This window comes from Sodiomyces alkalinus (assembly GCF_003711515.1).
Source record: "Sodiomyces alkalinus F11 unplaced genomic scaffold SODALscaffold_8, whole genome shotgun sequence".
Taxonomy (NCBI): domain Eukaryota; kingdom Fungi; phylum Ascomycota; class Sordariomycetes; order Glomerellales; family Plectosphaerellaceae; genus Sodiomyces; species Sodiomyces alkalinus.
The window spans coordinates 229,594-255,102 of record NW_021167086.1 but is presented as its reverse complement, the minus strand read 5'-3'; the positions used below and the strand labels follow the sequence as shown (position 1 = coordinate 255,102).

Here is a 25,509-nt window from a genome sequence, read left to right as displayed (position 1 = left end):
TCCTTTCTTTTAATTATTATCGCGTCGTACTAGACTCCAATAACCGACATCATACTTTGCATTCCACAGATACACCAACCTTTCACCTTGCCTCTAGAATCTTCTCGACAAGCGCGCGATTTGCTGTTTGCACGCAAGATCTAACAACGGTAGCGACACTGGTAAACCACCCAAGAAGAAACCATGGCGTCCCCTATCCAAGTCTCCAGCAGCTGGGGTGCCTTTGTCAAGGTGAGCGACTAAAAGAATGAAGAAAGGAAAAGGGGGCAAAAGCAAAGAAATGTCTTGCTAACTCGCCATCCCCCAGTCGATCGCCTCTTTCAATGGCGACCTCTCCTCTCTCACTGCGCCGCCCTTCATCCTCTCAGGCACCTCCCTGACCGAGTTCTCCTCCTACTGGTGCCAGCATCCCCCTCTCTTCGCTGCCCCCGCCAGCGAACCCGACCCTGCCAAGCGAGCTGTCCTGGTCCTCAAGTGGTTCATCAGCACCCTGAAGCAGCAATACGCCAGCCGAAGTGAGGAATATGGAAACGAAAAGAAGCCTCTCAACCCTTTCCTGGGCGAGCTTTTCCTCGGGGAGTGGGAGGATAGCGCTGGTGTCACCGAGCTCATCAGCGAACAGGTCAGGTAAGGAAGTGAAAAACCAGAAGAAAAATAATACATCCAGCCAGCCAATACCCCTTTCTGATGGATTGAATGCTCTTTCTTCCTACTTCTTCTCCCCCCCCATGGCCTTGCTAACTTCCCCAGCCATCACCCTCCTGCTACCGCCTACTCCATTCGAAACGCCCGCTCTGGTGTCCATCTAGAGGGCTACAACGCCCAAAAGGCCACCTTCAAGAGCACCATCATCGTCAAGCAGATCGGTCACGCCGTCCTTACCGTTCCCATCCCCAACGCAGACCCTTCTTCCGCCAACAAGACGGAAACCTTCCTCATCACCCTCCCCTCGCTGCACATTGAGGGCCTCCTCCTCGGCACCCCCTTCGTTGAGCTCGACGGCTCCTCTTACATCACCTCATCGTCCGGCTTTACCGCCAAGATCGACTATTCAGGCAGAGGCTGGCTCTCAGGAAAGAAAAACTCCGTCACCGCCGTCCTGTACCGCACCGACAACGAGAAGGACGTCCTCTACAACGTCACCGGCGTGTGGACCAAGAGCTTCGACATCTACAAGGGCCCCTCCAAGACCAACGCCTCCAAGACCAAGGTCGACACCTACGACGCCGCCGCGGACCCCATCACCCCGCTCCGCATCCGCCCCGTCGAGGAGCAGTACCCTCTCGAGTCCCGCCGCGCGTGGGCCAAGGTGGCCGCGGCCATCCTCAAAGGCGATATGGACACCGTCTCTGTCGAGAAGGGCAAGATCGAGCAGGCCCAGCGCGACCTCCGTGCCAAGGAGCGGGAGGAAGACAGGGCTTGGGAGAGACGCTACTTCACTGCGCTCCAAGGTGCTGATCCCATTCTCGAGAGCCTGGGTCCTGTTGTCGGCGTACCCGTTTCTGGCGATGCCGATAAGACGGGTGGTCTATGGCGATACGATAATGAGAAGGCGGAGAAGGTGCGCAACCTGCCTCCTTTGAGCGAGGAAGAGGCACAGACTGTCGCCAAAGAAATCCTGGGCCAGTAGAGGACTGTTTTCCCACCATCCCCGGGGGGGGTTTTTTATTTCTTCTTCTTTTTTCCCTCTACGTTTAGCATGCAACACTTCTCAGGATATGTCGTCTTGTGCTAGAGGTCTCGGGTCTCGGTTCTCACACCTGACCCAGGAGATACGGTGCTTCTCTCTTTTCGTTGCATTTCTTTTCCCTTTTTGACTTTCCATTTTTGTGTATGATCTTTAATAATCCCTTCGGAGGAAACAACGAAAAGACGACACAAAACAGCATGGATCACGGAGCTAGGATGGGGATAGCATTCATGGATGTTTCATGCTCTGATGCGACCAGATCGTATTTTGGCCAACCCATGGTAAAGATGGTTAACGGAAGCATATTGGCGCCCGGGGGAGAGCTGCGCGTTTGCGGGTGAAGGGTAGTTTGCCCAGTTTTACACCTTATATAGTTAATACTCGCTGATACACTGATGCGGTGAGCTGGCGGTTGAGTGAAGCCGTGTTTGTGGGATCGTATCACCACATGAGCTGTGCATATGAAGAGCATCTATCTAACATCACTCAGTGCCATTTATCATTTTTCATGCATCCATCCCGGACCTAGGAAGGGCTCCTTAGAAAAAAATAAAAATAAAAAATAAAAAAGGGCGATGCATATCCATGCAATCATGCATTGAGCTGAAGAGCCAAGAAGAAGAAGAAGAAGAAGAAGAATATGCATATGCAAAACAACAACGCCAAAACGCCCCTTTGTGCCATCCGTCCATGTCATGGTTCTCAACGTGGATGCCAAACACGCACCACGCTGGTAAAACTACAATGGCCCCGTCTAGGACAACACACCACCCCTCCGCAAAGGCCAGGGCTAGTCCTCCATCTCGTAAAAGAGCAGATACACCTCCCGCTGCATGCCAAGCACTTCGGACGTCTTCGCCTCGCGAATCGTCTCGTCGCTGATCCGCCACCACCGCTCGGGCGCCTTGCGCTTGCGATGCGGCTTGACAGCCGGCGGGACCACCATCGGGGACGACGTAGTCGACGGCGGCGGCGGCGGTTTGCCGGGCGCGTCGTCTGTCGTCGATGACCCGCCGTTCCCGGCACCGTGACGACGATCCGGGTCTCGCGAGAGGGAGATGCGCGAGAGGGCGGAACGGGTGGAGGCGGCGACGGATCGGATGCTCGAGGCGTCGGCGTCGGCGTCGGCGTCGAGGGGGAAGTGCGGGTTCGGGAGGCGGGAGTGGGACGGGGCGAGCAAAAGGTCCGGGGTGGACGACGCGGCCGGGGTGTCGGCGCGCGAGGTGGCGTTCAGCTGCGGGGTGGAGACGGGGCTGGCGGATTTGCTGTAGACGCCCGAGGCGCGGAAGGTGTTGGAGTTGGCGTAGGGCGCGGGCGCGAGGTTCTGGCGGCGGAACGACTCGTAGTGGCCGCTGTTGTGGCTCCCCTTGTGGGTGACCAGGCCGAGCAGCCGGTACTTTCGACGGTCGGCGAGCCCGCCGAGCGGGAGGTGTTCCGGGAAGGCGACCTTGGCCGAGTTCTTGGTGGAGGCTTGGGTGCTGAAGATGGAGCGGGAGAGGTGGACGGTGAGGATCTTGGGGAAGGAGGTGATGCGGAAGGAGCGGGCGATGCGGCGCTTCGGGGCCTCGCGGGCGTCTGGGAGCGGCACGTCCGGGGGAGGGTTTTCCGGGTCGGATTCGATGGCGTGGCGCAACTTCTGGAGGTTTTCCTCGGCTTGCGCCCTCGCGTGGTCCGACTTGGCCTTGGCCAGCTCTCGGCACAGCGTCTCTTCGGCGTGGAGCAGACGGCACTTCTCGCACTTGAAGTCGTCGATGTATTCGGTCTTGAAGATTTCGTCGAAGCATGCGCTCAATGATGTGGAGGTCACATGGGGGACGTTGAGGGTGAGGGTGACGAAGGTTTCCGTTTTCGGTTTGGACCGGTACCCGCAGCTTTGGCATCGTAGCTGTGACTCGTGCTGACCTTCCATTGGAAATCCTTCCTCCTCTTCTTCGTCGGCCGCGATGCCAGCGAGCGTTGCGCCGTCGGTGGCGGTTGCTGTTGCGGTCTGGGTGGACGCAGCGGTGGTAGTAGTGGCAGTAGTGGCAGCAGTGGAGGGCAGGCTATCCGAACCGGTCAGGTTTAGGGCCGATATAGAGGCTGACACGGGCAAGGAAGCGGCGTCCGCCAAAGAGTCTGACCGTGACCGTTCAGACACGGATAGATGCTCATGGAGCTTCTTCTGAACGGCCTTCCCATCGACTGGCTGCGACTCGGCAGAACCGAGATGGGCGACGCCCGGAGACGACGCGGTAGCAGTAGCACGCCTAGCATAAGCCCTCGCGCGTTCGCCTGCGTGGTATTCATCCTGCAGCCTCTCGGCGACGATCTGCAAAAACTCCTGCGCATCCTGCTGCTGGCGGCTCACGCGCTGGCGAAAAGCGGCCTCCATGACCCTGATGAAATCGGCAGCCGAGGTCGACTTCTTGTATATGGGCCGCTCGTTGAGGGCATCGAGAATGTCCTTGAAGCCCTGGGTGACGGCACCCTGCTGCAAGGCGAGGAGCTTCCATTCGGGCAAGGTGCGGTTCGGCGGTTGGACCAGACGGGCGTAGACGGCCGGGTCTTCGATGTTTCGGCGGTGGGTCTCGCGGATGAGGTAGAGGCGCAGGTCGTTCAGGCCGGCCAGGGCCTGGAGGGTGGCATTTATGAAGCAATCATTGGCGGAGTTGCGGAGGCCGACGACGCCCTTCTTGCGGGAGGCCGAGGAGCTGCTGGACTCGTCGAGGACGAAATTGGGGGCGAAGACGTAGACGAGGGCGATGGCGGCGAGGGAGGCACCGGCTGCGTAGGAGATGGTGGATAGCTGTTTATCGGGCATCTTGGGGTTGGTGGTGTGGGAGACGGCGGGGGAGAGGGGAGAAGCGAGGGACTTGTCGGGCTTGTCGGGCTTGTAGGACTTGTCGGGCTTGTAGGACTTGTCGGGCTTGTAGGACTTGTCGGACTTGTAGGACTTGGAGGACTTGGAGGACTTGGAGGATCGTGGGCTTCCTCCCCCGGTAGTTCACGGTCCGAGGGGATTGCCGGGCGGTGAATCAGAATTCGAGGGGAACGGCGGATTAGGTTCGAACGACGTGACAGGGTAACGTGTCTAACATGATTAACAACACTGGCACTTCAGTTCTGGACGTGGAATAGCGAAGCAGAAACCGTTGATGTGGAGTCAAAGTCGAGCAAAGTCGGGGTCTGGGAAGAAAAACCACGAAATCCCCGTCCAGTGAGTTGCGAATACCTAAGGTACGTCTCTGCATGTACTCTGTACTCCGTTCTCGTTGTGCTTTGTCGTGGGGGTCTACGGCGGGGTGGGAAATGGGGATTTCCGCTGATGAAACAGCCCGGACAAATGTTAGTCTACCCAAGGTAAGGTACCTTAGTCACCGACAGTGAAACGTACGTATCTACAAGTACTTGACACCAAGGCTCTGGGGGTCAGTCGCTTACCTACGAGGTAGCGGTACACTAGAGTGTCCAGTCTAACATCGGCAAATACCTCAAGTCCTGCAAGATCAATACCGAATCGTTGGCTAATCCTGTCGGCATCAGCTCCGTACACTGTCGGCACCACTGTACCGAGACACCGAGATGGCGTCTCCATGTCAGTAAGTGTACACTAATAATTCATGGCAAGCTGAGGTGATAACTGAAGAAGTAACATATCTAATGAGAGATTCCCAGATTCACATGAGACGTTAATTGAAGATTGTAACGACTTATATGCAGGGGAATGACTAAGAAGCCAAGGCGACTGAGCCGTATGCAGCATGCACCAGTAAAATATAAGGTACCTAGGTACTCCCAAAGACACGAAGAATCCTGAACATCTTCCCTGTCGAATGCCTCACCATGGTCCGTCACCAGCTCTTCTCGAATCCAGAAACAAAACAATAAGAAAAAAAGGGGGAAAACCTACAAGATCGCTGATTCGCTTCGACCTCCTCACACTGGATATCAACACACTTGTAGCCTGTTCAAGCACATCCCACACACCGACTTTTCTTCTCCATTAGCCCGTTCCTACCTACGCCCTCAGCCTTAGAAGCTCTTGACCTTCTGCATGCTGCCCTCCTCGACCAACGCCTTGTGCATGTCAAACGAGTTGAACAGCAGGTGGGGCTCGTGGCCCATGCCCTTCTTCAGGCACTCAAACTCGGCCTTGTCCAGGTACCGCTCCAGGATGGGCTGGTAGACCGGGTGGGCGCACTTCTTGATGATGACGCGGGCCCGCTCGCGGGGGCTCAGGCCGCGCACGTCGGCCAGGCCCACATCGGTGACCACCACGTCGAGGTCGTGCTCGGTCTGGTCGATGTGCGTGCACATGGGCACGATGCAGCTGACGCCGTGCGGGTCCGTCTTGGACGGCCGCGTGCTGGGCGTGTGCATGATGCTGTACTTGGCGTTGCGCAGAAAGTCGGCGCTGCCGCCCAGCCCGTTGAGCATGCGGCTGCCCATCACGCAGGTGCTGTTGGCGTGCGCGTACATGTCCACCTCGACCGGCGTGTTCATGCCGATGACGCCCAGCCGCCGGATGATCTCGGGCGAGTTGGAGATCTGCTGGTTGCGCAGGAGGAGCTTGCCGTCGAAGTAGTCCAGCTTGTCGTAGAACCGCTTGAAGCCGTCGGGCGAGAACCGGACCGACGTGGCGCTGGCGAAGTCGAGCCGGCCCGAGTCGAAGAGGTCGAGGAACGTGTCCTGCACCACCTCGGTCCACACCTTGAGGTTGTAGAAGTTGGCCTCGGCCAGCCCGCCGATGACGGCGTTGGCGATGTTGCCGATGCCGGACTGCAGCGGCAGCAGCGTCTTGGGCAGCCGGCCGTGCGCCACCTCGTGCTCGAAGAACTCGATGAGGTGGCCGGCGATGGCCCGGCTGGCCGCGTCGGCCGGCGTGTTGGGCGCCGTCATGTCCTGGTAGTCCGACTCGACGATGGCGACCACCTTTTCCGAGTCGATCGGGAGCGTGGTGCGGCCGATGCGGTCCTCCACCGCCATCACCAGCTGGGGCTTGCGGTTCGGCGGCAGCTCGCTGAACGTGATGTCGTGCAGCCCGTCGAAGCTCGGCATGGACGTGTTGACCTCGATGATGATCTTGTCGGCCAGCTGCACCAGCTCGGGCGTGGCGCCGACCGACGCGCCGAGCACGATGCTGCCGTCTTCCTTGATCTCCGTGGCCTCGACCACCACCACGTCCATCTTGTTGTGGGGGCGGTCCTTGGTGTAGAAGCCGTAGACGAGGTCGAGCGGGAACGTCGACAGGTGCTTGTCGAAGAAGTGGATGCGGCCCTCGTTGATGCCCTTGGCGATGGCCTTGCCGACCTGGTGCGGGCTCCGCCGTTCGATCATGTCGAGCCCGGCCCACCGGTTCTCCGTCTCCGCGCCCGAGGACGCACCCACAAAGAGGCCGTACTTCATCTTGCCCTGGAGGTTGTTCTGTTCGACGTAGTCGGCGAGCGCAGTGGGGATCTTCTTGGGGTATCCCACGCCCGTGAACCCGGACCATCCGATGTAGGTGCCATTGGGGAAGTGGTGGATGAGGTCTTGCGGCCGCGCCAGCTTGTCCAATAGAGATTTCCTGGCGACCCTCGACTTGAGGGCGGCCGAAGCTACTGGAGACGCCATGGTGGAAGGTGTGAGGAGGCGGCGGGGAGAAGGGAAGAGGAGAGGCGAGGGGAGAACGAGAACGAGAACGAGAACGAGAACGTGAACGTAAAAGGAGGGAGGTGATGTCACTGATGTGTGAGAAGCAGCCTGTCGTCACGTCGTGTCCACGCCTGATACTATGAGAGAGGCATAAAAGATGGGATGGAGCAAAGTATGGATGGAGGAGGAGTAAGTATGAAGGAGGAAAAGAAGAAGAAAAGAAAGAAGAAAAAAAAAAGTAGCACGAAGGGTCAAGGGAAAAGAAGTCCGCAGGTACGAAGGGGGAAAGGGAAGCTAAAGTCTACGGATACAGACGACAAGTACCAAGAGGCAGTACAAAGGTGGGCTATGTACACTACCTTACGTGTACAAGCCAAAAGGCTATAGTGGGTTGCTATGACGCAAATGTGGCGGGATTGGCCAATTACCGCACGACCCCACGTCCTCCTCCTTCACAGTATTCTGTCTTCAAAGTAAGGTGCCTTAAGGTATCCATAGGCCATTCAGGGGCGGCTTAGAGGGAGCGAGGAGCGGGGGCAAACGGACGGTTCCAAAGAGCCATTGGGCCCGTTGCTGGTAGCCGAGCATGTTCGACTCAGCAAACGGTTGGATATGAAGGACGAAGGAGAAAAAAGGAGGGGCTTGAAACTTCCGTAGGTGCGAATCGTCTTCTCGGCCCAGTTCGGCTGAACGGATGTACCTCAACCTCAACGAGCCTCTACACGTACCCGTACCTCAACCCCGTGACATCGAGTCAACCATACTCCAGCTTTCCCCACCTTTTCAGCGGATCCGGAGCCCGGGGTTGCATCGGGGTCCATCAAGGGTCCATCTTCATCGAGTCGCATTGATGTTTTTCCATTTTTAAGGTCCTTGATCGTAGAAACATGGCTGAGCGGGTGGGATAGATAGGAAGTTGATCTTTTTCTTTATTTCTTTACTTCCTTATTTTTTTTCTTCCTAACGTGGCCACTTCCAGCGACTTTTCCCTGGACTGCGACAGACCAAGCCCAGGACCATCTCGGGTTGTTCCTCGGTCAGCCAGGGGTGGGAACTTGTAAGGGCAGATAGCCAATCGGCACCCCGTATCCCATCGTACGGTTGGACCTTGGGGCTCCATCTGCCGGGTTTGGTCACTAGGTAGTCGATTAATAATGACCAGCCAAAATTCAGAAATCGCAAATTTGGGCCCTGGGGATCGCGGGGTTCGGAAGAAGCGGTGCGCCTCCGGTCTCATACGCACAATCTGAGAGAAAAAAAGCAAGCTTCTGTCTTTTCACCGTTCACATCGCGTATGGAATATTGTTCGCCAGGACTCAAGCAGCGATCACCGAGCTCGTTAGTCCAGCGGCAGCCAGAAGGATGCTCACCGAGTACGGCACCATAGGGGTCTAACCAAACTTAGCTAGGCCTGGCCCAAGTTACGTAGCCTTGAACCTGTCACCTCTGGAATGTACCATGAAGAAATGAAGAGACTCCCCCCTTTAAAAAATAAAAATAAAAATAAAAAAAAACCCTCCACGTCATAGAACCCCCTTGTCAATCCAGTGATGATTACTGTGGAAGGAGACATGCGATGGAAGGAGGTAGGAAGTAGATTATGTAGGACGGTGTGCCTAGCCAAACAGGAACAGGGATGGTCTAGACCCAGGTACCTTCCCTCACCTAGACACACCGAATCTCCCCGGCCCCACATGCTCCTTCACCGAGACAACGTCAACTGTAGAAACATGCAGAGCCCCATGTCCTTGGACTTGAGACATGTCGAAAAGACACACGATCATAGCCTAGAAAGCTCCGACGTATTACTGTGGACATATGCTACAATAGAAGACACTCTAGAGGCTTGCTCGAGTGTCCCTTTGACGATTCTAGCGGACACAGGGGGCCCGGCATCGAGTCCAGGGGTTAAGCAAAACCATTCCATTTCCACATCCTCAAAGGGATGCTCTGCTTGTCTTCAGTCACAAGGCTCGCTTAAATGTCAAACATGCTGCTTGATGAAGAAAGAACAGCCCTTTGCTACTGTACTTAATAAGGGAAGAACCCTCTTGTTAGATCCAAGATGCAAAACATCAAAGATATCTTGCTCCTGCCTTGTTATTCTTTGCTTCACACTGCCTCATATCGAAGCTGCTTCTCTATTACGGAAGGCGCGCTGAGGCACCAGCCTTCTACTTAGTCCCGGCCTAGATTAATACAGGCTTGTCTCCAGAAGAAGGTAGGCATAGGCGCTCATGTCCATAACTTCCCATTTTTTTTTTTGCAAGTGTAGAATATTCTATGTGAATCACCAACAAGCTTGAGAGGGCAGTTACGGTCCTTCCAAATTGTCAAGAACCTCCAGAGGGCAGTTGTGCTCCTTCCACTTAAGTCTCTTGAAGATCCTTTTGCTGCAGCCTGCCCTAACCACAACTCAACCCATATCCAAATCTCCCACAACCCAAGCTGGCATAAAAGCTCTTCTTCCAATAACCTCCTCACTTTTCTTCTCTTGACCAGAGACAACTGGCAGTGCTAGAAAAGCTATCATCAAACTTTACCTCGCGCGCGGTCAAGATCCTTCATCTTCTCTTCCAAGTCAACCGCCAACGTGCTACACTCTTCTTCACTTCCCTCCTCTTGGTGCCAGCTTTCAAGCTTCTCAGAATACTATCTTCTGGCGTGAAGGTTTGTGTTTAAATTTCATTGACTCAACTCCCCTCTGCAAGACTAGGCACGAGATATCTTCCCTTGTGTTTTGCTCTTTCTTTTTTGTTTCTTGCGTGAAGCGCGCGTGCTGGTTTGGTTGCAACTCAGTTCAACAAACTATCATCGTCAAACCCGCAAGCTAATCCGGCTTTGTGATTGAAGTTTCCGACTTAAATTGCCTTTTGCTACGAGCTGTTTTGGGCCTTTTACGATTTCCAAGCGTACAATCACTGAGTCTATCAAGAGCCAACAAGTAAGTGCATCCCACAGACTATCCTACAAATCTAGGGTTCTGGGCTAACTTGATGCCTGCCTAGCTTGTCAAGTCAATATGGCGTATCACTACACTCAGTCCTCTGTTCCCGGTGCTGTCACCCGTGTCACTTGGAACAGGGCCCCTGGTCCCGATGACAATGACAATCCGAACCAAGGCCGTGCTGCTTCAACCAGAGCTCCGCAGCAACCTCTGACCCATTTGGGTGCCGGTCACAATGAAGAACAGGCCCTCGTGAATGCTCTTCTGGCTGCTGCTCGCCTGCAATATGAAGCTCAGCATGGCTATGATGTAGCTCCTCCTGCATCTCGTTTCAACTCGGGCCACATGCAATACAATGCTCCCAACTACCCTGCCACCGTCCATGGTATGGCCACTCGGGGAATGAATCCCGGCACTGCCAACTTGGCTGTCGGTCATGGAAGAAACAATACCTTCCACGCCCCCTCGTCCGAGGACGATATGGCATACACTCGGGTCCCTGCCAACACTCCCACGGCTGAGACTGTCACTCCGGTTCTGAACAGCGGCCATGAGTCGTCGCCTCTCGATCAGCAGTCGTCTGCTACCTCGTTTTCCACGGATGGCTCTTTCCACGACGACATTTACCGGAATGATGGGACCATGGGTCGTCGTTTTCCTGCCCCTCAGACCAATGCATTTCGTCGGCAGGAGGCTCTCCCCTTTTCGCCCATTCCTTACGGGGGCACTCCTTACAGGGACTCGTTCAACCCGTACCAGTCCATGACTGCCATTGGTATTTACAATGGGGATCGCACCGCCATCATGGGCACTCCCGTTGGGAACAGAGTCTCGGGCCAGCCGCCTATTGCACCTCCTCCCGGTTTTATGACCGCGGGAGCCGGTATGAACATGAAGCGTGGCAGCCAGGGCTCGCAGGTTTTCCAAGATTCTCGCATCGGCCAGATTGGCCAGGTTCAGAATGGGCAGAATGCTCTTGTCCCGGCTTCTGCCTTCCGCACCGTTGGTACGCAGCCTGCTCTTCCTCGGTCCACCACGGCTCCAACCGTCTTGAACCCTGCCATGCCGTCTTCTTCTGTCAATCCCGGCAGCGGCAACAACCATGGCGGTCGGGCTCCTGGCCCCAGCAACCCAGTTGCCGCTCCCATCGTCAACCATGTCTCCCGTTTCATGAACACCCACCACATGGCTCGTTCTCCCAACACAGTCGGCCGCCACCAGAGCTTCCTGCCCAGCAACGCGGTCCTCCGCTCAGCCGGGTACGACCCCACGCAGCACAACGCGCACGAACTCGCCGTGATCAAGATCCAGCACGGCATCTCGCCCAACTACCAGGGCGACCCGACCATCGCGCGCAACCACAGCGCCAACATCCCGCAGTCGGAGAACTGCTCCTTCTGGATCGTCAACCTGCCCCCCCGCGTCACGACGCACGAGCTGCTCTCGGAGATCCGCAACATCGGCCGCATCTTCGCCTGCGTCATCAACGCCCCGCAGCCCCAGCGCGGCCACTGCACCGCCGCCGCCAAGGTCGTCTTCTTCGACCTGTGGGCCGCCCAGCGCTTCTACGCCACCTACACGCGCTCCCGCCTCGTGGTCGGCGGTTACCGCTGCCGCGTCAACCTGAACCGGATTCGTTCCGCTGAGGCCGAGGGTCCCGGCAACCGCACCCGCGTCGTCGTGCTCAAGGGCGATCCTGCGTTTGTCAACGAGGCTTCGCTTACCGCCTGGTTCGAGGAGCGGTTCAAGTTTGAGGTGGACGAGGTCATCACGCACGTCCTCAACGAGCATATGGGCCACGTCGAGTATCGCTTTGGCAGCTGGCGTTGTCAGGCCGAGACGGCTCGTGTCGCTATCATTCGCGAGCTTGGCTATGACAGCCAGAACCCTAAGCCTGAGTGCCCGGTTTGGGAAATGAAGTTTGGATTGGACCCTTGTGCTCCTCATCCCACTTCTGCCCTGCTCTAACTTCTAAGGCTTAAGCTGCCCCTCTGTCCAAGACATAGAATGCTGAACCCTCATGGCTGTTCTGGCTTCTGAGTGTCTGACTTGAAGATGGGTAAGCTTCAGAAGTCCAAGAAGTGAGACTTTTCTTTTTCCTACTGCTTGTTAGAGACATGGTTCATAAGGTATGGGTTTTAATGGTTGGCACTTGGCACTTGGCACTTGTATGTACTGTCCTATGCGGATATCCCACCTCACAAGCTAGTCTTAATTTTAGACTGCCAGGATGACTAGGAGGAAATGTGGATGGCAGGACATGTCAAATGGTTGCATGTGGCAGGTGCAGTGGGTTTGGGAATCAAGGTGTGAAAGGAATGGTCAGAATGAAGAAAAGGTCAGAATCCATGTCTCGGACCTATGGTCCCTTAGGGTAGTTCACAAGCAGAGGAAACACAAAGCTTGTATCTTTATGCTCTTCTTTTCATTTAGACTCGTGTCTAGACAGTAGAATGTTGCCTTTGAGGAAACATAATACTATCAATCAAGCGGTAAGACATTTTGCTCTACCTACCTTGGGGAGTGTCACAGGCTAATAATGAAGTTAGGCGCCTTAGGGTGTCTAAGAGACTAAGACTATGTGGACTCGTGGAGAGACATGAAAACGTGCAGATGAAGATCCATAAATGAAAGACCTACCTATGAGATATTTATTGGATAATAATGGTTAAACTCCTAATAAGTAAGAGGTTGAACGAAACTAAGGCATGAAGAGGCCAGTATGAGCCTATGAGATGTATTTCATTAAGAGCCTGTACAACAGTACAACAGACTGATCATTGAGTACCTTACGGTATATACTTCCGTCTTCAACTGGAGAGGTTCATGATCAAAGGCGGTGGACTAAACTCGAGCTAACACCTTCAACCATCGCGACCAAGATAAAAGACAACCCCAAAATGCATGAAGCATGCTATCATAAGAATGGCCAACAACAAGAAGTATCGTTTGAGAGAATTGAACTTGTATACCGGTACTCGTAGGTGCCGTTGAAACTGGACAGGGGTGAGTCGTGAGTCGTGACGGTACCTAATCAGCAGTCACGTGCATGTTCCTCAACATGTCCTTAAGCCCTGGCCCCTCAACTGAGGCTCCCGCTCAACTCGCCACTTCCATGGTCCACCGCCACCTCAGCGAGTGCGTATGATATATTCTCGATTGCCCACGGCCTCCGTTGAAATCGCCTCGACGAAATTGTGCGCTTCAATGGCGGACCATATCGTAAAACTGCCGGAGTGCAGCGCCGACGCCGACGAAAGTCAAGAGTCTCAAGACGTTCAAGACCATGAACCGGAGAAGTCGACGCATTATGATCCTAGGAACGATCAAAGTCAAGACGAGGACGAGGACGACGACGACGACGACACAAACCCGTCAATCCCGACCTCGCGTCCCTCACCAACGCCCTCCGCTCCCCTCACCGATTCGGATCGTGTAGCCGTCGACGGTCATCTCACCATCCGTTCCAAGCGCACCGAGCGCCAGCGCAAGCGACAGCAAAAGAGGCTCGCCAAGAAACCGACTGCTCACCACTCCACCGACGGGATACCCCTGCCCAACGAGCTTCTCCTGGTCGTCTTATCCTACCTGCGACCCAGCGATCTCTTCATCCTATTACGGACATCCAAGTTTCTACGAGACACCATCCTGGACTGGGAAACCTCCCTCGTCAAGGACATCATCGACCTCCGCTATCCCTGCCTAGCGCAGTGCATCCGCCTCCCCCGCCTCCTCGGCGACGTCGATCCGGCACTCCACCCTGCGCTGCTGAACCCCGCAGACGGCAGACACACCATGGGCACCCGCAAATTCCACCACATCCAGCCACCAGACCACGCCTTCATCTGCACCTGCCTCACCTGCGTCCTGCACTGGATCGCCCTCTGCGTCGTCGTCGATTTCGCCCACTGGCAGCCCCGCCTGGACGCGGGCGACCCCCTCCCCACGATCCCGCGCGGCACGTCCCCGGAGTGGAACGAGGTCCTCCTCGCGTCGCACGTCGGCGTCGTGCGCAACGCCCTCGCGTCGCCGCTCTGGTACGCCCGCCTCCTGGAAGAACACCTCCGCTCCACAACCCGGTCGATCCGGCGCCACGCCGAAAACAAGGGCAACCGACGGCGGCGCTTCGAGATGACGCGCCGCGACGAGCTGGCGGGGACCGATGCCCTCTTGCGCCGGAAGGGCCCTGCGACTGTGGATTTCCCTTTTCATAGGGACAACTACTACATGTTGGAGGCTTACCTTCCCAACCGGAGCTGGAGCTCGGATCAGGAGAGGTGGTTGTATCTGCCTGATTTGCATGAGAGGGACCTGCAGTGGGTGGCCCAGTATCATGCACGGAAACGGGAAGACGAAAACGGAGGGGCAGGACGAACTGTGTAGGCCAGAGAAAGTCGCCTTCAAACGTTCACGACATCGACCAACAGATTGGTAAAATCCCCGCCAACGCGAGGAAAGACCTCATCCTTACAAACTGGATTTTCACGCTGGTATCAGAAACTCCAATCTGAGACTTCCGGGCTCACGTTCCTTCCTGTCACGTTCATCAACACATAAACACGCATTCTCATCTCTCCCGCTTTCTGAAAACGCATTCCAGCTTGCCCGGTTTCACGATGGCCTTCCACTGGGCCCTGCTCTCAAAGTCTTTCCCGTCCTCGCCCGGGGCGAACGCAAAGTCGTAATGCCACAGCGTGTAGGCCGCGGTCAGGCGGATGACGTTCCGGGCGAGTCTCTTGCCCACGCAGTCGTACCGGCCTGTTTCGTCGCCAAGCGTGGAATGAGTATCCGATCAAAATGATCTCATGATGGATCCAGGCTCGGTGCGCGCCGTGGTCGTTCACCGAACACAAAAAAAAAAAAAAAAAAAAGATAAGAGGGAAACACGCACCAAAGTGAAAAGGCTGGAAAGCCCGCCTTTCGAGGACGAGCTCCGGTCGAGTGGTCCATCTTTCCGGGATGAACTCGTCCGGCTGCACAAAATACTTCGGACCTTGAGCAGTCGCGGCCGTGCGTGTTTTGTTTTCGTCAGCTGGCCTGCCTCCCACAAAAGTGCATCGTGAACGGGAGATGAGAGTGTCTGCTCAAGTTGGACTCACTTCTATGGTACAGGTGCAGCGGAGTATACACGCTGACATTGCCGGGGATGTAGGTCCCGTCGACCTCGACTCCTTCGGGGGGCGTGTTGCGGGGCCCGTTGATGGGCACCGAAGTGTTCATGCGCAGCGTCTCGTTGATGACGGCGTCGAGGAACTCGATGGCTTGCAGGTCGATGCACGCGAACTCGCCGGGCGTCCTCTTGCCGTAGGCCGGCGCGATGGCGTCGTAGAGGCGCTGTCGTAGGTCTGCGTCGCGGGCGAGGTAGTAGAATAGGAAACCCAGGGCGCAGGCTATCGTGTCGCTGTTTCATAGGGCCCAAAAGAGGTTGTCAACAAGTGAGGGGACAAGAAACTCTGTCTCGAACTCCCGCCTATTTCGCCTGCTGATGCACCTCCACCTCCATCTACGGACGAGGAAGGGTAACACGTACGTGGCGCCGATGAGAACGGCTGCGGCATCTGCATATACGGCGTTGATGTTCTTTAGCGTCTTGGGCTTTTCGGAATGCAAGTCTTCGAGGAAGAACTTCATAATGTCATGTTTGTCTTCCGAGTCGGCCTTTGGAGCGGTGGTCAGCCTTTGCCTTTGTCTTTGCCTCTTTCCCCCCGCAACCTTCTGCGACGGCACAAGAAAAGGACGACAAGAGAAGAAGAAAAGAACAAAAAAAAAAAAAAAAAAAGAGGAGACTCACCTGAATCCTCATATCGGTCATGCGTACAGCAAGCTCCTCAAACTCCTTCTGCAGACCCATACGGGGCAGATCCTGCGAGAAGGCGAGAGGCCAGGGCACCAGGCCCATCCGGGCCACGACGTCGAAGCTAATCTCAATCATCCTCAGCATGCGGTCCTCGCGACCCTCCTTGACGGTGGCGAAGTCGGTGGAGAAACCAACACGGCCCATGTTGTCGAAGGGGATGAGCTTGGCGTAGAGCGAGGTGTCGATGGGGAGGCCCTGGACCTCGTCGAGGCGGCCGAGCCAGTCGTGGATGACGGCGCGGGTTGTGCTTTCGTAGCCTTCGAGGGCTGTTTGGAGATGGACCCCCAGGTTAGCGCGGCGTCCTTTCAAGTTTCGTCTGGCGGGGGATTCTTTTCGGATGGGTTTAAAGAAGACCCGGGGAAGGGGGGGGGAGGGGGTTTGGTTCCCCCCCGACGCACATTTGGTGTTCAGGGCTTGGTCCCAGACCTTGCGTCGGTCTCGATGCAAGGCGTTGTCGGTGAGGGTGTCCAGGTTGTACTCCCCGCGAAAGCGATTGATGTCGTACGTGCCAGCGTGCTTCTTGGAGCACCTGGTCTGTGGGCCGTGGATCTTGTTGAAAACGTCGAGATTCACGATGGAGATTTGATTGGGGCCTTGCAGGGCACATGCAGATTTTTTTGCTCAACTGTCAGGACGACGGGGACGCAGCATGAAGGGAAACGAGAAAAGACAAAACACACCCATACGGACAAAGTCGCCATACTGACGATGCATGTCCAAGAACTTCAAATGCAAGGTATCATCGCGGTTCAACCAGATCCCGTACGCCCTCGTCAGGCGGAAAGGAGTAGCACCGGGAAAGCGGCGCAGCGGGTGGAAGTAGAGCCGGTAGACGCCGATGCTGGCGAACAGGGCGACGAAATAGGTCGAGGAGACGGCGGCGGCGGCGACGAGACCCGGAACTAGACCGAGCGAGGCGACGGCCTTGACGAAGAGGAGGACGAGGGCGAGGGCGTGGAGGAGGATGATGCGGGTGGTTTCGTAGACCCTTTCGCCGCGGATGAAGTACAGCACGTGGGAGAGGACGCCGGCGGCGGCAGCCAGGGTGCAGGAGAAGGGTAGGTCGGCGCCGAAGCGGGAGAAGGAGGCGATGAGGATGGGTTGGTCCATGGTGAAGACACCCACAATTTCCTTTTTTTTCTTCTTCTTTTTCTTCTTTTTTTTCTTTTCTTTTTTTCTTCTTATTCTTTTTCTTTCTTTACCTCCCGGGCACCGGCAGATGTACGTTTGATAAGGGGCCTTTAAATACGTCGTTTAAGAATCCATGTGGTATAACAGGATGGATAACGGCGATATCAGTGTAACGCTGAGCTTCGACGTTGCAGGGGTTGAGTCTGGTTCCCTAAGATTGCTGATGTGAGATACCAATACGCTAATAATTTAATGCATCCTTCCGGCTGGTTGGATTCAGCGACGTCTCGGTCAAAGATCAAAGGGGATATGATGGAGGCAGGGAGACAATGGGGTTTTATATTCGAAGCATCATGCATGTCTGAGACGTGCACGTGAGAATGAAGACCAGCGGACTCTCGGAGGAATTTTCGACTTGGCTCCGGAGTTACACAATGGAGGTGCAAAATAACAAGAGTGCGTATATGGGTAGCTTGAAACGAAATAAAATACACGTAAAGAACAACGCTATTCCGACCATTCTGCATGATTCCATCCATAATCATCTCATCTATAGCGAAAAGGGGTGTCGTATCGCTGCCGTCGTCAACTCGGAAAACACATGTTGGTTCGTCAGGCCTGCTGACGAGTGGAAAACAAGTCTCGCAGTCGCAGTCGCAGTCGCAGTAATTAGCACCTCCGACCTCCGTACCCTCCGCCCATACGCCTACCGCCTCCCATACCTCCCATACCCATACCGCCGCCGCCGCCCATTCGTCGACGACCGCCCATTAGACCGCCCATCATGCCTCCGCCTCCTCCCATCCGTCCGCCGCCGTGCGAGGGTCCCATCATGGCCGGGCGGGGTCCCATACCTCCGCCGGTGTGGTGAACTGTACGTCGAGAACCACCGAAGCACATGTTTGCTTTGTTGTGTGGGTTTTTGTTTGTCTTTGTTCTTGTTCTTGTTGTTTGTTTGCCAGGGGTGTGTGTGCACTAGGTTCCGTAGGGCGTGTTTCTGGCCTACTTTCTCGGTGGATAACGGTTGTCTGTTTTGAGGTTCGACCTGAGTTTTTTTCTTTGCTCTCTCTTCTTTTTTGCAGTGAGAGATGATTGATTAGGGGTTTTGATTTTGTATGATCATGAAGAGTTTCAAGGATGAGAGAGTAGGACGGCGAGAGAGGGTTTAAGTAGTTGATGGTTTATCTCTTCGTTCGTTGGCTAGCGTCACTGCGTCAGTTGCGATATCTTAATACAAGTCGAAAGAGAAAGGAAAAGGCAGACTGACGACATCGTTTTTGTTTCCCAACTTCTACTTCCCTCTTACCTTATTGTTCTTTATCCGTGTGACCTGCCATGGACCATGAGGCGGACATGCCCGAGTACTTCGTAGGACTTCTGGAAGCGCGGCATATTGGTTGGCTTGGCGTATGTCACCCCGGCCAAGGCCGCGCAATCAAGCAGTCATTCGTCGTTCGTCCTTCGTCATTGGTCATTCGTCCTTCGTCGTTCGTCATTCGTCCTCCTTAAGGTAAGGTACGTGTACCTTAGCTCTGCTATCGCCAGTCTCGTACACGTACTTCGTTTCGCACTTCGTACCTTAGTTCGTACCAAAAGATGTACCAAAGATAACATCGACACAGACACCGAGACCCTGCACCGAGTACGGTGAATCGGCATCGCATTCATTAAACGCACGTCACTGACTCCACTCTCGACTCTCACCGTCTTACCGTCTCACAGCCACGCTCAACGCCCCAGTGTTACGGCTGTAGTCACTGGCCCTGCCGAGGCCCGAGACAGAATTTTATACTGCCACGACATCTACGTGTGTTGAACTTCTAAACTTATCGTTCTAGAATCTCCGTGTCGTCTCGAAGAGTCCAGTTACAGATTGCTTAAATTAGCTCCATTCACAGTTCACACGTCATCCATATTCCCAGTGACATCATTCCATATGAGCTTATACTATGGGGCTTCCTCCTCCGTGCACTGGGAATTATCAGGAGATGGTCTTTTACTTCATCTTTTATTGGGGTCGTGTTATCTCTCTTATCTACCCCTGAGACAAAGGGGTAATCGAATAAGGTACGTAAGGTAGGGATCCTTCTTCGTTCCCAAACACTTCATTCCCCGAGCCGTACCAAGTGCTCTTCGCCCAGTTCATCTCATCCCCACTGGCTCTATAATTGTAGCCAGAAAGGGCTCTGCACCCAAGACGTCTCTCCAGTACGTGTAAGACCCCGTCAATCAGTCGCCCAATCAACGTGATAGGCTTCGCAGGGTTTGTCCCGCCATGAATAGTTGACGCCAAGACGATCTCAAACAAGGGTCCCATGAAGAAACAGAAAAGAAAAAATAAAGGGGGAAGAAAAGAAGAGAAAAAGGAGAAGAAACCAGAAACGCCGCTTGTCATGCTTGCTCTGCCCGAAAACCGACACTTCCCATACAAAGGAAAGGATGTAGTAAAGAAAGAAGGAAACAAAGCAAGAGAGAGAGAGAGAGAGAGAGACCGACGCGGCGGCAAGAAGACGCGGAGAACAAAGTAGAGTGGGCGGGTGATGACAACGGCGGGCAGTCAACTCCGGCCCAGGCGGCTAGCCAGACGAGCTTCTCCCCGAACCAGACGCAGCCGTCCTGGCTTCGTACACCTCGACAGCCTTCTCCAGCGCCTCCAAGCTCGACCCGTCGCCATACGCGTCCAGGAGTTCGATGGTGAGCGCGCGGCTCTCCCGGGCTTGGCGCTCGTCGTTCTCGGCGGCGCGTCGCGAAGCCGCTTCGAGTTGGATGTAGTGGTTGACGGCGTAGGCGGCAGCAATGAAGGCGATGGTGGATGGGACCCTGTTCGCAGGGAGGCGTCAAAGGGTCAGTCTTGGTGTTGGGAAAGAGGGGAAACATTGACAGGCCGCAGCACAAACGGCTGTGAAGAAGGAGGGGGCAGGGTAAAACGAGGGCTGCCGTGAAGGACAGGAAAGACTCACCATCTTGCTGCTAGCCGGCCTCGTGTGTGAAGATATGGGAGGAATGTCGGGTGCACCCGAGCTTGCGTGGAGAACGGCCTGGTTGCCTCCCTCGGCATTGTGCTGGAGAGGGTCCGCTGGAACCGTGTATGCGCTGGTTTGGACATCGTGTGTGTTCTTCGTAGAGGTAGGTAACGCTTCGTATGATCGTATCCCCAAGCCGTGGGTAGGGATAGTCGTAGACGACAATGCTCCGAAGATGGCTGATGGGTTGAGGGGTTCGGGATATGAAGCAAGGACGCGTTGGTAGGTATTTCGGTATTTCGGCCTAGGTACCTCTATGATACTATGATACTACCCAATCCGTACAGGATATTTGTGTAGGAATGCCAAAGCTCCGACACGAACTTCCATGGCGTTGGGTTTGGCTTCCCCCTTTCTTTTAAACGGCCCCCCCTGTCAGCCCGGCCGCCCGGAATGGAGCAAAGAGATGGATCGGGTTTTCGGCTATTGCCCGCCGCCAACAACGGTGCCCAAACAGTTTTATGTAAAGTGTGGGTGAAGTGGGTGAAGTGGACGATTGTGGTATGAGGAAGCGGGTGAAAGCGCATGGTCATGGCGCCATGCGGGGAAGAAGTGCTCTTGTCGTCCAATGGGGAAAAGAGGAATCTACCCGAAGGAATCTCAGAACGTACCGACACCTTTTGTTACCTGTGACCCTGACCCAATGTCCCCACCTCTCTTCGTTTTACCCCGGAGTTGAAAGGGCTGCTGCATGTGTGGGGTGACCACAGAGCACGCTGTAGGGAGAATGTAGCTCTGGCTTTTTCTTTCTGTGTTGTCCAACGTCTCGAGCGCTCTCATTCATTTTGCTTCCATTCAGATATCGTATGACTATGACCCTGTGGATGGGATGGTGTGGTGTTGCCGCCACTGATTCTCGATTCTCGAAATCTCCCCAAACTGCGTTTCGACCTTGCTGAATATGGAGTGAATTATTAGCCCCTCCATGTTTGTCTACCGGTTGTTTGATGGTGGGATGAGCTGACCTTGTTAAGACGACCCCCGGCTCTGTCGGTTACCGAGGACGACCCTCGGAGGAAACGGTGGGACCGTGAGGTCTCGGTCGTCAATATGGGGGGTTGCGGGGGTGGGTACGGTTACGGTTACGTTGCCTTGGGTACCTAGGTACTTCACATGTTTCCGAGAACAGAGAACACCACACCGGGCGACCTGCTGAGTCAGCTACAGCTTGGCGCGTCTCGGAGCGCGACACCAGTCACCAGTCACCAGTCACAATACAACTTCAAGATGGCCGAGTTTGCAGTAAGCCTTCAACACCACCTCTTCTCCTGCTCTCGCCAGAATTGTATGCGTTTTGGCTGGCAGCCTACCAACGCATGCTAGATGCCTGCAGTGGGGCTCTACCTCTCTCCAGTTAGGCTCTTATTGTGCGAACTGCCTTCCCATCCCACGTCTCTGGGACCTTTCGAAGACCGCGACACCATGCTGCTTCATTTTTCATCCCACTCGTCCATCTTTAGCTACCCTTAGCGGCGCTTACTCCTTCCAGCCCTACCACCCCTACTTCACCATGGAGAACGTTACAAGGCGACACTTCTTTTACCATGGAAACACGGAAGAGCAGACTCCCGTATGTAGTGCCTGTGGTGCCGCATCTTTAACCCTTTTCCTCGTCCCTACCCCATCGTAGCTGACAGTCGTCTTCCCTTATTCCAGGGCGTAACCGAAGAAAAATCCAACTGCCACTGGTGCCAGATCCGCGCGTTCCCCACGCACCAGCAATACCCCATCACCATCGTCAATGACGAGGACGACGCGACCCTCCCGTCCAACTTCCGCTTCCTGTACCACTCCGTCCTCGGCGAAGGCGTCGAGGCCGCCGAGCATAGTTTCCGCTCCGGCTGCGACTGCGCCGACGACGAGGACTGCCAGTACGGCCACTGCCTGTGCCTGCAAGAGCAAGAAGAGGCCGCGGAGGACGGCGGCGCTGGCTTGGACGATGTGGAGGGAGGCCGCAAGAAGGTGTACCGCTACCACATGCACGGCCACAAGGCCGGCTTGCTGAGGAGCAAGTTCCTCGACTCGAGACAGCCTATTTATGAGTGCCACGATGGGTGTGCGTGCTCCGAGGCGTGCCCGAATCGAGTGGTCGACCGCGGTCGGAAAGTGCCGCTGCAGATTTTCCGTACGCAAAAGACGGGTTGGGGTGAGTCGATGCGTCTCCTTGCCCCCCCCCCCCCCTTTATTTGTTCCCTTTCCTCCTGGGTTGTTTCTATACACAGCGAAGAACTCTACGGCAGGAAAGACGACTGACAAGAGCACAAAAGGCGTCCGCTCCCCCGTGGACATCAAAAAGGGCCAGTTCGTGGACAAATACGTCGGCGAAATCATCACGCCCAGGGAGGCGCAGCGCCGGCGCGACGAAGCCGAGGTGGCCGCGCGCAAAGACGTGTACATGTTCGCGCTGGACAAGTTCACCGACGAGGCCTCGCCCGACACGCGGCTGCGCGGCGACCCGCTCGAGGTGGACGGCGAGTTCATGTCGGGCCCCACGCGCTTCATCAACCACTCGTGCGGCCCCAACCTGCGCACCTTTGCCCGCGTCGGCGACCACGCCGACAAGCACATCCACGACATCGCCATGTTCGCCATCCGGGACATCCCCCGCGGCGAGGAGCTCACCTTCGACTACGTGAGTGGCGTGCACCAGGACGAGGACGATGGGGTGGACCAGGAGGAGAAGAAGCAGCACATGACCAAGTGTTTTTGTGGGAGCAAGAACTGCCGGGGCTACCTCTGGTAGTCTATTCGAGTTTGCCATTTAGCCTTGGCAACCCGTTGACGGTTTGCTGGGACAGGCTTGTCTTTCTAGCCTTAGCCTACCTTAACTCGGGAGAGAAACCTAACATTGCCTTATCTTATCATTCCTATCCGTAAGGGTACCTTATCTGTGCCCAGTGCCTTAAGTTACCTTACATAAGGCCATCATTTTGAGCCAATGAATGTCCTAGGATCTGGTACCTTGGACATGAGCTGGATTCAAACGCATTCTCATTGGTCAAAAAGCTCCAGTTTTAGGTTCACCCTTACCTTAAGGTATATCGGCCAGACCGAGAAAGTGGAGACCTTGACTTGCTCAACTCGCTTTCCAGATGCAAACGTCAACCGTCAACCGTCAACCGTCAACCGTCAATCGCCAACCTTTTGCTTTTCCCCCTTCCACCTCCACTCCACCTGCCACCACCGTCCAGCGTCCAGCGTCCAGCCCAGCTCCAGTTGACTCTAGGCCGCTCTATTATCTTCTACCATGTATTCGGACAACTCTTGGACTCGGATCGGCTTGATTTGAACTCCCATCAACCCCTGCTTCCGACCTACCAAACAAACCTCCAACCCCCTCCAGCAGCTCTTCCCAGTAGCTCTCCACATTATTTGGTAGGCTATCGGATATGGGCATGGGACCTTGCATTCGCTACTTCAAATCCATTCGCCATCTTTGTTTGTGCCGTTAAGACACTGCGGGAGTTCGATCCGAAACATAACGAGTCCTCGGAGGATAGTCAGCGGCAGCTCTGCCAGCCAGCAAGCATCATCTCACACAATGGTATGCAACGTGCCTTGCCCTTCGCCCACCCCTCCCTTCAAGCTCCTTCCTCTTCCTTCCGTCTTGGTATTTGTCTGCCCCCGATCCAAGACAACTCTCTCCGGTCCTTGCCCAACGGATAGCTACATGTATTTCTCTTCACTTGTTCGATACCTTGCCAATGCTTGGCTCGCTCTACTGCGCCTCGTACGCCTCGCAAGACATGGCCCCCTCCACAATCATAATCTAACCTCCTATTCAGGGTTGCTGTTGGTCCCGTCCCGAGGGTCCCAACCCTCCCTCACCCGGCGGCTCCCTGGCCCCAGTTCACCCCGACCCAGATGCCGCACCGGCCCCTGGCCCCAACTCGTCCGCCCAACCTTCACCCACGCCTCAGCCCACCGCCCGGCTCGCCGACCGCGACCGTGACCGCGACCGTGACCGCGACCGCCCCGGCCACACCTTCTCCACCACCAGCGCCTCGACCCTGCTCCCCGTCCAGTCCCGCCGACGATCGCGCCGCGAGAACCAACCCCTCGGCCAGCACATCAACAAACCCCTCCGCCGCCACGCGTGGACCTCGACCGACCGCACTTGGACCCGCGCCGCCATCGACCGCGAGCGCGCCGACTTCTTCGACACCCGCGTGACCGCCCGTCCCGAGATCTGGCAGGCCATCCACGCCGCCCTCCAGGTCCTCTGGGATTCCGCCGGCCAGGACGCCGCCGACGACGGCAGGGACGGACTCGCCACCGCCCAGAGCATCCTCGGCGCCGCGGACGTCACCCTACCCACCGGTAACCTTGCGCAGGGCGTATACGATATCCTGGGGAACTACTACCCGCTCCCGGAATGGGTGGTCGCCGATCCCGAGAACCTGGCCGAAGATGATGACACCGAGGGCGGCGGGACGGAAGGACACCGGAGGTCCCGCGAGAGAGCAGACGACGAAGACGCCAAAGGCGACTTGACCGGTGGCGATGATGATGACGATGACGATGACGACGGCGACGACGACGACGACGACGATGACGACGACGACAGCGACAATCTCGATGAGAATGAGGCCGCAAAACGACGAGAAGAGAAGGGCAAGGCCGTTGTGCAGACGCAAGATTTGGTCTCCGTTCGCGCACGGTTAAGCGAGACCGGCCGGGACATTGTTGTTTCAGTGGAGAAGACGGAATCTATTCGGACTCTGGCTTGGAGAGTCCACGAAAGAGCTAGGGTATGTTGTCCCAATTCTTTTCGACATTGTCCATTCATTGATTTGTCTATCCCCCCCCCCTCCGTCCACTGACATGACTTGGCACCAGCTTCCCGCTTCCAGAAAGGTCCGTATCGCCTACATGGGCAAGATCCTCAATGAGAACCTGCCGCTCGACGCCCAGGGCTGGGTAGAAGGCCACATTGTAAATGCCTTGGTACTCGACCGTTAGAGGTGCCTCGCTGCCTCGTCCGCGCCACTTTCTCGGTCGAGCTCGGGAGCCGTCACCATCAGTTGCTTTCGATATTATCTCATTTCCGTCTGCGCGCCGACCCGAAGTCCGTCGCGGTGACCCCCCAAGAGACCTCTTCCTGAGGATGACCAAAGGGCGCTTCGGCAACTTTGCGCATTCATTAGGCGGGGCGTCCTTCTGACGCATTCTTCTCCCCATCGCCCCTGTTTCCTCGCCATGCTGGCTTGCCGATATTGGCGGGTTTTTTTTTTTTTGGGGTCTTTGT

The 25,509-nt window shown here is 55.8% G+C and overlaps 12 protein-coding genes across 12 annotated transcripts; 8 read left to right on the top strand and 4 right to left on the bottom strand.

Annotated features, from left to right (window-relative positions):
* Positions 1-183: 183 nt before the first annotated feature.
* Positions 184-1,630, top strand: SODALDRAFT_280693 (Oxysterol-binding protein; the record flags this gene model as incomplete). The annotated part of the gene is made up of 3 exons (XM_028608250.1): positions 184-231; positions 308-627; positions 751-1,630. The coding sequence occupies 3 exons, from the start codon at positions 184-186 to the stop codon at positions 1,628-1,630; spliced, it is 1,248 nt and encodes a 415-aa protein (XP_028464552.1).
* A 383-nt stretch (positions 1,631-2,013) lies between these two features.
* SODALDRAFT_334939 (cysteine proteinase) lies at positions 2,014-4,843 on the bottom strand. The gene has a single exon (XM_028612341.1). It carries the CDS (start codon positions 4,488-4,490, stop codon positions 2,481-2,483), a length of 2,010 nt encoding a protein of 669 aa, XP_028464551.1. The 5' UTR covers positions 4,491-4,843; the 3' UTR covers positions 2,014-2,480.
* A 541-nt stretch (positions 4,844-5,384) lies between these two features.
* On the bottom strand, positions 5,385-7,570 carry SODALDRAFT_334938 (acetyl-CoA hydrolase/transferase domain-containing protein). The gene has a single exon (XM_028612340.1). The coding sequence runs from the start codon at positions 7,280-7,282 to the stop codon at positions 5,702-5,704; it is 1,581 nt and encodes a 526-aa protein (XP_028464550.1). The 5' UTR covers positions 7,283-7,570; the 3' UTR covers positions 5,385-5,701.
* SODALDRAFT_206294 (hypothetical protein) lies at positions 7,374-7,738 on the top strand. The gene has a single exon (XM_028607243.1). The coding sequence runs from the start codon at positions 7,466-7,468 to the stop codon at positions 7,688-7,690; it is 225 nt and encodes a 74-aa protein (XP_028464549.1). The 5' UTR covers positions 7,374-7,465; the 3' UTR covers positions 7,691-7,738.
* Positions 7,739-8,190: 452 nt separating this feature from the next.
* SODALDRAFT_361561 (hypothetical protein) lies at positions 8,191-10,251 on the top strand (the record flags this gene model as incomplete). The annotated part of the gene is made up of 9 exons (XM_028614384.1): positions 8,191-8,202; positions 8,307-8,360; positions 8,477-8,692; positions 8,833-8,889; positions 9,040-9,266; positions 9,605-9,659; positions 9,806-9,973; positions 10,103-10,146; positions 10,239-10,251. 9 exons carry the CDS (start codon positions 8,191-8,193, stop codon positions 10,249-10,251), a joined length of 846 nt encoding a protein of 281 aa, XP_028464548.1.
* A 74-nt stretch (positions 10,252-10,325) lies between these two features.
* Positions 10,326-12,218, top strand: SODALDRAFT_401612 (hypothetical protein; the record flags this gene model as incomplete). Its single annotated transcript, XM_028615333.1, has 1 exon — positions 10,326-12,218. One exon carries the CDS (start codon positions 10,326-10,328, stop codon positions 12,216-12,218), a length of 1,893 nt encoding a protein of 630 aa, XP_028464547.1.
* A 1,180-nt stretch (positions 12,219-13,398) lies between these two features.
* SODALDRAFT_334937 (hypothetical protein) lies at positions 13,399-14,842 on the top strand. The gene has a single exon (XM_028612339.1). It carries the CDS (start codon positions 13,458-13,460, stop codon positions 14,631-14,633), a length of 1,176 nt encoding a protein of 391 aa, XP_028464546.1. The 5' UTR covers positions 13,399-13,457; the 3' UTR covers positions 14,634-14,842.
* On the bottom strand, positions 14,545-16,895 carry SODALDRAFT_334934 (cytochrome P450). The gene is made up of 7 exons (XM_028612338.1): positions 16,788-16,895; positions 16,506-16,700; positions 16,042-16,373; positions 15,781-15,908; positions 15,350-15,651; positions 15,142-15,243; positions 14,545-15,008 (listed from the first exon to the last, which is right to left on the bottom strand). Exons 1-7 carry the CDS (start codon positions 16,819-16,821, stop codon positions 14,818-14,820), a joined length of 1,284 nt encoding a protein of 427 aa, XP_028464545.1. The 5' UTR covers positions 16,822-16,895; the 3' UTR covers positions 14,545-14,817.
* Positions 16,896-17,316: 421 nt separating this feature from the next.
* SODALDRAFT_206116 (hypothetical protein) lies at positions 17,317-18,537 on the top strand. Its single transcript, XM_028607242.1, has one exon. It carries the CDS (start codon positions 17,619-17,621, stop codon positions 18,273-18,275), a length of 657 nt encoding a protein of 218 aa, XP_028464544.1. The 5' UTR covers positions 17,317-17,618; the 3' UTR covers positions 18,276-18,537.
* A 1,277-nt stretch (positions 18,538-19,814) lies between these two features.
* SODALDRAFT_361556 (hypothetical protein) lies at positions 19,815-20,344 on the bottom strand (the record flags this gene model as incomplete). Its single annotated transcript, XM_028614383.1, has 2 exons — positions 19,815-20,058; positions 20,199-20,344. 2 exons carry the CDS (start codon positions 20,342-20,344, stop codon positions 19,815-19,817), a joined length of 390 nt encoding a protein of 129 aa, XP_028464543.1.
* Positions 20,345-21,482: 1,138 nt separating this feature from the next.
* On the top strand, positions 21,483-23,116 carry SODALDRAFT_334931 (histone-lysine N-methyltransferase). Its single transcript, XM_028612337.1, has 3 exons — positions 21,483-21,831; positions 21,918-22,407; positions 22,529-23,116. Exons 1-3 carry the CDS (start codon positions 21,772-21,774, stop codon positions 23,002-23,004), a joined length of 1,026 nt encoding a protein of 341 aa, XP_028464542.1. The 5' UTR covers positions 21,483-21,771; the 3' UTR covers positions 23,005-23,116.
* Positions 23,117-23,305: 189 nt separating this feature from the next.
* Positions 23,306-25,458, top strand: SODALDRAFT_334929 (hypothetical protein). The gene is made up of 3 exons (XM_028612336.1): positions 23,306-23,805; positions 24,047-25,012; positions 25,101-25,458. The coding sequence occupies exons 1-3, from the start codon at positions 23,803-23,805 to the stop codon at positions 25,221-25,223; spliced, it is 1,092 nt and encodes a 363-aa protein (XP_028464541.1). The 5' UTR covers positions 23,306-23,802; the 3' UTR covers positions 25,224-25,458.
* The last annotated feature ends 51 nt before the right edge of the window (positions 25,459-25,509 follow it).